This window comes from Vicia villosa, unplaced genomic scaffold (genome assembly GCF_029867415.1).
Source record: "Vicia villosa cultivar HV-30 ecotype Madison, WI unplaced genomic scaffold, Vvil1.0 ctg.000067F_1_1_3, whole genome shotgun sequence".
Classification (NCBI taxonomy): Eukaryota; Viridiplantae; Streptophyta; class Magnoliopsida; order Fabales; family Fabaceae; genus Vicia; species Vicia villosa.
In genome coordinates, this window is record NW_026704994.1 from 18,649 (window position 1) to 29,642 (window position 10,994).

Sequence of the window (10,994 nt, forward strand, 5' to 3'; positions counted from 1 at the left end):
TAAACATAAATTGCTATAACAACAACAACTTATCACAAAAACTTCATCTTATTCAAATCATTGTATATGTTACAAATACCTAAGTATCAAAGATTATTTGGTACTTGGAGGATATTATAAGAAGGTATTATATCTTTTTGTAGGCGTCTTTACTCATTGTATATGATTGTTGGAAATAAGTGTGTAAAATTTCAAGAGGATTGTTCTTGGTGATTTTGTTAGAGTCTTACATAGGAAGACTAGGATTGTCTTGTCCATAAAGATTCAACATTATTAAAATCTCTTACATGTAGTAAGGAACTATACTTATTCTCGAACCGTAAGCGGGACTAGTATAAATTTCCGGTGTTCTTTATTTTTTCCTAATTATTGCTTTCATCACATATACTAATGATAAATATGTATTCCCTTCGACTTATATTATAAATTAGTTTGATAATTTCATATAAATTTAAAAATAAAATTAATTTATATAAGAAGTTAAAATACAATTTAATTTTTAAAAATATTTTTATAAATAATATGAAAAAGAGGAAATATCACATTAAAAATACAGTACCAAATAAAAATAGTAGGATAAATAAAGAATTTAATGTTTTGTTTACACTGTACACAACTTATAATACGAAATAATTTAGAGGCAAGATCCGTTGACACCAGATGTAAGTTTAAAAGACTTACACCAAATCTAGACCGTTAAAAGCATTCAATCAAACAGTCATATTAAATGAAATTAAAAAAAATATGGCTTATTCTTTCTCCTAAAATATAGGCCATTTATAAGACCGTTTAATTGAATGCTTTTAACAGTTGAGATTTGGTGTAAGTCTTTTAGACTTACACCTTGTGTCAACGGATCCTGCCTCATATTTTTAAAGTAAATTATACCGTAAAAATGAGAGTGTAATTTAGTACAATCACCAATTTACTATCTTTATTTAATCTTTATAAAATAGGGAATTGATTGTAGGATCGAATGGTAAAGAGTCTGTTCGGGGGTTGATTTTTGTAGGGTTTTGAAGGAAAATGATTTGAAGGATTGCATCTATATATTAAAATGTGTTTGATATTTTTAAAAATGTTTTAAAAAATAATTTTATATGTTAATGTATTATATTATTTTTAAAATTTTAAAAAAATATAAAACACATATTAAAATATTGTTACAACTCTCCAAAATTTTCCCCTCCAAAAACCAATTCCTAAACAGACTCTTAATGTCTATTTAAAATAATATAAAAAAACTATTAGGTTTTTAAAATTAAAATTTACTTTTCTCCACAATGTTTTTATTCAAGAAAAAAAACACAACTAAAGAGGATAGAGGAGTTGTTCATTTCACCAAAACTAACAAAAACTAAAAATAGTTAAATCAAAACAATATTTTAAATAATGATCCAAACATATTATGGTAAGATATCATGACTCACAAAATATTAGTATCTTCTTTGCGAAAAATATGAGAGACTTTTAATCTTAATAAATATATAGTGTATACAGGTTATTTTTTTAACAAATCAATAACTAATAAGAATCAAATTTTATTACTGTAGAAGGCTTGAATTACAAGAGTTGAATAGCTCTCTATCTATAGGTGGTTCTATTCCCTTGTGTTTTCACGGTGGATAACTAACTTAACATCATGCAGTTCCACTTGAAAAAAGATAGTTATCTCTACCTTATTCGAAAAGGCTTCAAGAAAAATTCTAAAATAATTTCTAAATATACCACTATATATTGAATCCCGAATTTTCTCTAAAAAATCAATCTATGTTGGCCTTCAACTTCTATTCACAATGTTACAATATTGTTTATGCATGTCTTCTTATCCAATTTCATAGGAGATTATTACTTCCATCCAATTCCAAATGTTGTAGAGTAGAAGGGCATTGTAGAAAGAAAAATCAACACTACAAAAGAAAAATATCATACACAATCACACGACCCCTAACAAAACCAACCTCTACATATATATATATATATATATATATATATATCTAATTAATCATATGAAAAAGTTGAGGATAAAATAAATCACCAATACCATGAAATTCTAATTTCTAATCAACTAATTACAACTAATTAACCTTATATTAACATTCAGGAATAGTCTCTAAAACCGGTTTCCAGTGACTACTCAAATCATGATTTCTTTCAATTTCATGATCTCTAGCTTTTATTAACCGATAAAGAACTTGTTCTGCAGAACCTACTTCCTCCTTCTTCTTGTTCATCTGCTTCTGTGGCTGTTGACTATTATTATTCTGTTGTAGAGCTCCTAATAGTTCAGCTAGCTCGCTCTTTGAAATCTTTAACGTGATTTTCCCATTGCTATCAGAAGAAGTTCTAAGCTTTCCTAATATGTCATTCTTCTTATTCCGACGGTGATCAATATGAGAAGCTTCGTCAAACTCCCTCAAAGATTCCCAATCCTCTCCACCCCATTCCATAGACGATGCTGGTTTGCAACAGTTTCCCATATTTTCTTACACAACAATATTTAGTTTGAAACAGATTATTTTGTATGAGAATTCTTTGATCGTATCTTAGATGAATATATTGGCTTATGCTTATATGTAATATTAAACTGTGACAAGAATAATAAATGTTTTGTTACTGAGATAAGATATTTGAAGTGAGAGGTTTCATTTGATATAGTGTGTATTTATAGGGGTTATGTACATATATGTATGAATACTCGGTCGATACGGCAAGTAGATTTGGTCTCGTGTGCATGGCAGCCATACAGGGTATGTGGGGTTAATTTACTGACCATGAATTAATATTGCTTGTGAATTTATGTGTGAAATGAAGCAACAGCCGCATTTGTGGAAGGATTAAAATTCTCACCAATTTAAATAATTAATTTTTTTTAACTAATTATTCAATTACAATCTAAGCCACAAATTCAAATGTACAATGCATTAATATAAAAAAAAAAAATTACCAACTGGTTTTATTTTAGTATTTATATTACTATCATAGGCATAGTTTTGTTTAGTACGAGAAGGAGAGTTGTCCTGCTCAATTATATTTTTTATCGCCGTCAAGATTTTCTTTTTATCCTATTTAAATTTAAATGTCTATTAAGGTTTGAAAGAAATCAACACCGATCCAATTTATTCGGTCTAAAACGAAAGTAAAGCTGAGGTCTTTTATATTATAAAATGCAAAAATTATATTTTAGTAAATTAAATTAAAAATATTTTTATTAAAAAATAAAAAATATATCAACTATTTTAAATTATACAATAAAATATATTTTAATAAAATATAAAACAAACATTTTTTAAGAATTAATTTATGTATAAAAATGTTAGAAAAATGGTATGATAATCCTGGATATCTTCAAGAATCGTGTTTGTTCACTTTCCGAACAAAGTATTTCGACCTTATTCTTGTCGGGTTCACGAAATCTTTGCGGAGATAATTCTTGAAGAACAATCTGTTTCTGACAATAGAGAGCAGATCAGAATGTAGAGAGGAAGTATGTAATTTCGTGTTCCAAATCGAGACCAAAAGACTCCTTATATAGGAAACCAATAATAGAAACGAACAGACACACCTTTTCGGAAAAACAGTTATGTCTGTTGGAAACGGGTGCAACTATTCAAACGAATTGTTATGTCCGTTGGGAAAGGGTGCAACTATTCAAAAGGAAATTTTGCTCGGGGCGCTGCCCCTTGGACCCCGGCAGGGCGCTGCCCCGCACCCCGCCAGGGGCTCCGCCCCTTGGAACCCCGTTTCTATTATTCGTATTCAATTGCACGTTTGGCTCTACGAGCGTGCACTCTGCACTACCCCTAACTCGTTTCAAGCTTAACACATAATTGCATCGGCCTACAGTAAATCACATTACTACCAAAATACATTGATGATACTAAAATCACCAACAAACTCCCCCCATTTTAGTATAATCCTTGATTTACTTACAAGTATAACAATCAAACAAATGCATAGAAGAAAATGTCTTGCGATTGAATTTTCATCTTAGTACAAATACACATTCCAAATATTCGAAAATCGGGGTGTCACAATGATTGAACCCGTCAATCCATTTGAATATCTAAAGATATAGTACACATATGTTTCTTACAATACTCTACTATTCATACTTGACACTTTACAAGCCATGTGTCCTTATCCATTAATAAGCATATAAGAAGCCAAGTCCAAGCTTCTTGAAGCGACAAAACTTCATGCTCACATAGGTGATCCTTTTAATCTTGCACCTGCATTAGCAATTTTTCAAAATAACCATTAAGAAGATATACTTCAACCTAGCCATCACTTGCAGGTCTGAGCACATACCTTGGGAAGATAAACACAATTGCTCCAATCTTTAACTATGATCTTTCCACATTGAATTCTGCTTCTAACGTTGTATTAGAAGGGAATTGGGTATACCATAACTAATTGATTTAAATGGACTTTAATCCCATCCCAATTACCAACTTCTTCACTAAGTCTCTTGCTAACCCCTTCGTCAAGTGGTCAGCTAAGTTTTGTTGCGACCGAACAAACTCAATAGATATCACCCTATTCATGATTAATTCCCTAATCATACTATGTCTAATACCCAAATGTCTAGACTTTCCATTGTATATTTAACTATATGCTTTAGCCAGTGTGGCACTACTATCACAACAGATAGAAATTGGTGATATCGGTTTAGGCCATATCGGAATCTCATATACCAAGTTCCTTAGCCATTCTGCTTCTTTACCAGCAGCAGCTAATGCTACAAACTCAGATTCCATTGTGGAACTAGTTATACATGTTTGCTTCTTGGAATGTATCAAATTTACTATAAACACATTTGTCAGCTTGGTTTAGAATGAAACCATTAGACAAAACAACCTCATCAAACTTTTGATGCCACTACTTCGGAGCTTGTTTCAGCCCATACAACGACTTAACTAGCTTACACACTTTGTGCTCATTACCAGGCATTACAAATCCTTCAGGTTGCTTCATATACACTTCTTCTTCCAAATCACCATTCAGAAATGCTGTTTTGACATCCATTTGATGAATCACTAGATTATGAATAGCCGCCAACGCAATCAACAATCTAATAGTAGTGATACGGGCAACTGGAGCATAGGTATCGAAATAATCAATCCCTTCTTTTTGTCTCAAGCCTTGGATAACTAATCTAGCTTTAAACTTGTCAATTGTACCATCGACTTTCATTTTCCTTTTGAAGATCCATTTGCAACCCAATGGTTTGCAGCCTGGTGGTAAATCAGATAATACCCAAGTATTATTTTTCATGATAGAACCAATCTCTTCATCAATTGCTTCTTTCCAAAAGACAGAATCTCGAGATTTCACAGCTTCATCATACGTTCTTGGATCCTCCTCTATACTATAGCAATAATAGTATTGAGTCTCAATCTGATCCTTTGATCCCTCAACTAAATATAGTTGAAAATCAGATCCATAAGATCTAGATTTTCTAGCTCTTTTGCTTCTACGGGGTTCAAGTGTCTCACTTGGTACATCATTTGAATGATCATCCCTTAGAGATTCCTCTGAATTAGGTATAGATGTCTTTGGTCTAGGTATAGAAGAGAAACAATTCTCATCAAATATGGCATCTCTTGATTCTATAATTGTGTTAATAGAAATCGAGTCATTAGGTTCTATAACATAAAACCTATAAGCCTTGGAGTGTTCAGCATATCCAACAAAGATGCAACCTACACCCTTTTCGCCCAAAGTTTTCCTTTTTGGGTCCGGGAGTCTAACCACGGCCCTACAACCCCAAACACGTAGAAATGTTAAGTTGGGTCTTTTCTTATACCAAAGTTCATATGGGGTAGTCTTGTTCCTTTTATTAGGAACCCTATTTAACAAATAACAAGCCGTTAACATAGCTTCTCCCCAAAACCCTTCACTCAAACCAGAGTAAGATAACATGGCATTTACCATTTCTTTAAGAACTCTATTTTTCCTTTCAGCCACACCATTTTGTTGAGGTGTATAAGGTGCCGTAGTCTCATGAATGATTCCTACGGATTGGAAAAATACAGGATCATAATATTCACCACCTCTATCAGTACGCAATGTTTTAATCAACACATTCCGTTGCACTTCAACTTCAGTTTTATAAATTTTGAATTTATCTAAGGCTTCATCCTTAGCGTGCAACAAATAAACATAGCAGAATCTAGAAGCATCATCAATGAAAGTGACAAAATACTTTTTATTCCCTAATGATGGAGTAGCATGCAAATCACATAAATCACTATGTATTAACTCAAGAATGATAGATTTCCTTGTTATACTTTTAAAAGGTTGTCTAGTGATCTTTGTTAACATGCAAGTTTTACACTTTTCGTTATTTTCATCCAAAACAGGAATTAAATCATTTTTAGACATTTCATGCATTCTTTTATAATGTACATGTCCTAGACGAGCATGCCATAACGAAAAATTGATAATATTCGAAGAAGACATAAATATAGAACCAGAATCTTTAGGAACTCCATTCAAATTCATCATAAACATTCCATTATTATAATAACCAAATCTTACAAACACACCAGACTTCGATAAAATATATTTATCGGATTCACACACTTGCTTGTATCCAAGCTTATTCAATACAGGACCAGAAATTAAATTCTTACGTAACTTAGGAACATACAATACATTAAACAAAGTAATAGTCTTTCCAGAACTGAATTCTAGCACCACGTTTCCTTTGCCTTCAACGGGAGCGAAGTGATCATCTCCTATGTATAGAACAGAACCATCTTCCACTGAAACAAATGTCTTGAACCAGAAACGATCCTTGCAAACATGTGTTGTGGCGCCAGAATCAATCCACCACGCGATAGCATCATCCTACACATAAAATGCCTCAGAAGTTAGCGAAACCGAATGTTTAATCAAACTATTCAAATCACTAATAGATTTCTGACCTTGGTTTTCGGATTGGTCCTTAGACCCTTTTCCTGAACCACTTGCGTTCGCGTTGTCGTGCTTTTTGCCGAAACTACAATCCTTCTTGAAGTGGCCTGTTCTGCCACACTTCCAGCATTCTAGTTTCGGTTTCTTGTTAGCACCGAAATTGCCCTTTTTGTTATTGAAAGCACATTTCTTTCCTTTGTTTTTGTTGTTATCGTTCTTACTACCCTCTTCGATCATATTAACCGAGGGTCCAGCAATTTCATTGCCTTTTCCTTTGTTATCCTCATGCGCTCGTAGAGATTCCTCTATGCGCAAGTGACTTCCAAGTTGGATCAAAGACAGTTCGTCTTTTCCAGGTTTCAGATTGTGTTTGAAATCCTTCCATGAAGGAGGCAACTTGTCTATGATGCTTGAGACAGATATTGTTTCATCCATCTTCAATCCATGCAGTGTGAACTGTCCAAGGATTCGGAGGAGTTCATTGAATTGTTCCATGACAGACCTCGACTCAACCATTTTGTAATTGTTGAAGTCGGTCACCAGAAACTTTTTACTGGATGAATCCTCTGCCATGTACTTGGCTTTGAGACAATCCCACAATTCCTTTGCAGATTCCACGTTTTGGTAAATATCAAATAAGGGATCAGACATACCGTTAAGAATGTGCCCTCTGCATATGTAGTCGTAGTTCTCCCACTTTGATCGGCGTCTCAGATTTTCAACCGTGTCATCCTCCTCAAGTTCTGGAATTGGTGTAGACAGGACGTGCACCACCTTCAACGTTGTCAACATGAAATGCATCTTCTTCTGCCAACGCCTGAAGTCTTGTCCTTGAAACATGTCCAATTTTCCGAAACTTTTAGTCATCTCCTTCACGGTGCTTCCTCCTCCAGCCATGATTATCAGAAAACAATACTTTGTTCGTTTGATAGAAAAATGGTATGATAATCCTGGATATCTTCAAGAATCGTGTTTGTTCACTTTCCGAACAAAGTATTTCGACCCTATTCTTGTCGGGTTCACGAAATCTTTGTGGGGATAATTCTTGAAGAACAATATGTTTTTGACAATAGAGAGCAGATCAGAATGTAGAGAGAAAGTATGTAATTTCGTGTTCCAAATCGAGACCAAAAGACTCCTTATATAGGAGACCAATAATAGAAACGAACAGACACACCTTTTCGGAAAAACAGTTATGTCTGTTGGAAACGGGTGCAACTATTCAAACGAATTGTTATGTCCGTTGGGAAAGGGTGCAACTATTCAAAAGGAAATTTTGCTCGGGGCGCTGCCCCGCACCCCGCCAGGGGCTCCGCCCCTTGGACCCATGTTTCTATTATTCGTATTCAATTGCACGTTTGGCTCTACGAGCGTGCACTCTGCACTACCTCTAACTCGTTTCAAGCTTAACGCATAATTGCATCGGCCTACAGTAAATCACATTACTACCAAAATACATTGATGCTACTAAAATCACCAACAAAAAACCTTATAATATCGTATAAACTATTGAAGAAAAATCAATTAAAAGGTTTTTATACTTAAATTGATTTTTAAAAAATGTTTATTTTATATTTTATTGAAATGTATTTTATTATAATATTTAAAGTAGCTGATTTTTTTATTTTTTAAAAAAAAATTGTTCTGCACTGGTCCAATGACTAGGCATGGTGCAACCCGCTTATGTTCCTCGGACCATCCAATCAGTCTTGGCCCAATCACCTACGAGCAGGAGGAATGCCATTTTTAGGGTTTAGAGTATCCCGATCCGTTCTTTAAAACAATTGAAAAATAGCCTATTTAATTCGTTTACTATAATTTAATTGATCTCAAATTTTTATAATATTTGATGATTTCTGCCTCCTCTAAGGAAGAGTTTAATTGTAGAAAAAGTGGAATTTCCACGATGACGGCAAAACCCTATGATATTATTTGAGAATAAAAAATCTTATTATACCCCCAAACTGGAGTTTTGAGGAAAGAATATGTGAGAGAAAGTAAATCTTGAGAAAGATAAAGAGAAAGTTAGAGAAAAGTAGAGAATTGAAAGTTAGAGGATTCAAATGCGTTTCTAGTGACTACTCCAATGATGCTTATTTTGCAATTTCATGGTCTCTAACTTTTATCAACTAAAGAATGTCCTTAAAAATTATTTTAGCAACAAGACAGATGAAAGAAAAGAAGTTGATAAAATATTGGATGTGAGTTATGCCTTATTCGGTACTATCAAACTTAAAAGGATATGGAACCAACATCATTAATACCACAAGATCATGAAATTATTACCAAAAAAAGGAAGAAAATTGATGATATATTATTCGTTTCATATATGACACTCTAATAGAGGATCAAACAATTAAGCTAATGACCTTAAAAAAGCACTGCGTGGAGGTAACTCACAAATTTGTGTGATTTAATTTTTTGTTTTGTTTTTCTTTCCTTTTGAGTATTTGTGTTGTTATTTGAAATTAATAAATTGATTTTTTTTTAATAAATTTTTTTAGTTTAAGAGCTTTGTTTCCATATCATTGATTACCACAACAAGTTAAAAGAAAATGATTTCAGAAACTATGATGAGGACACTAAGTTGTTAAGGAATTTATAAACGTGGAGTGAAAGGAAAAGAAGAGGAATGATATCTAATTGATGTATACTCAAATTCCAAAGACCTAAACAAGTAAGGTTTGAGCTCATATATTTTTTTATTTTTTATTTTTTCTACGTTATTGAGAGTATCTGTACAATTGCTGATTTTTTTAAAAATTACAATTTTTTGAGTAGTTGATTGGTCTGAATTGTTATCCACGCTGAGACGCTTGTTTGATTAAACTCGGAGCCTTTTCAAGTCACCCTATAATAAATTTCCATGTTATTAACCCCATTGAGTCTTGACCCTTTTATTCGATGACATAGCCATATTGTACGTCGATTGACCTAAAATTTTAAAAAAATGGAAAGAAAATAGTAACATTAGAGAATTAAAAATAAAGAATGAAAACAAAAAATATTAGTGATCAAAATTTCGGTCTCTAATTTTTTTTATATGACTTAAAATGTATATGAATGGACATACAAATAAAGGATAATTTCTCGTGGATTCTCAAGGGGATTCTCCGGCTTAGGGAACAAATGCAAGGGCTGAGGCATTGGGATGATATGCTACAAAAGGAAAAGTTCAGAATGGAGAAAATCTACACTGCAACTTTCTGGATTAGGTCAACAATGTTGAATGGAGGGGGCTGCTCTATGGCAACTATGCTAGACCTAGGGCAAAAATTGCCTTATGGTTGGCTTGTCATGGTAGGTTTGCAACCAAAGACAGGTTAGTAAGATTTGGTATGATTAAGGATACCAGTTGTGAGCTGTGTAACTGTGAGGAAACACTACAACACTTATTCTTTGAATGTTATGGTACGAAGCCTATTTGGTAGGCTGTCTTGAATTGGCTCCACATTGAACACTATACTAGTGGATGGATGCAGGAACGTGACTGGGCGATAAAGATTTGTAAAAGTAAAAACTGGAGATGAAAATTTTTGCAGGTGGATTTAACTAAACTATGTATGCAGTTTGGAGGATGGAAACTATAGAGTGTATAGAAAGGAAAGTTTAGATAGTGATATAGTTACACAAATTATAGATAGTGTTGTTAATAGAGTTTGGGTTAATTCTAAGCTTAGAGGAAAACTAACCTTTTTGTTGATGTAATAGGAGTGGGTGAATTTCCATAGGCTGGACCCTGTGGGTAGGGGTGAGAATAGGCTAGGCTTTATAAGGCCTGAGCCTAGCCTACGATAAACTTACAAGGCTTGAGCCTGGCCTATGGCCTACTATAGGCTCATTTTTTCAGCCTGACCTGGCCTTTTTAAAAGCATGGCCTGGCCTGAAAGCCTATTTAAAAGCCTCTTTCTTATGCACATCCCTGTGGGTCGTTTGTATTATTCTGTTTTTTGGTTATATATAATTTTTATTTCCAAAAATAAATGTATATAAAAACATTTTCCGTGATCGAATAGACAGTCACCAAATTTTGATCTTTAAATCGATGACTGATTTGTTTTAGTAACCGATTT

General features: G+C 33.4%; 1 protein-coding gene across 1 annotated transcript; it reads right to left on the reverse strand.

Annotated features, from left to right (window-relative positions):
• Window positions 1–2,093: 2,093 nt before the first annotated feature.
• Window positions 2,094–2,480, reverse strand: LOC131623440 (uncharacterized). The gene has a single exon (XM_058894446.1). The coding sequence runs from the start codon at window positions 2,478–2,480 to the stop codon at window positions 2,094–2,096; it is 387 nt and encodes a 128-aa protein (XP_058750429.1).
• Window positions 2,481–10,994: the final 8,514 nt, after the last annotated feature.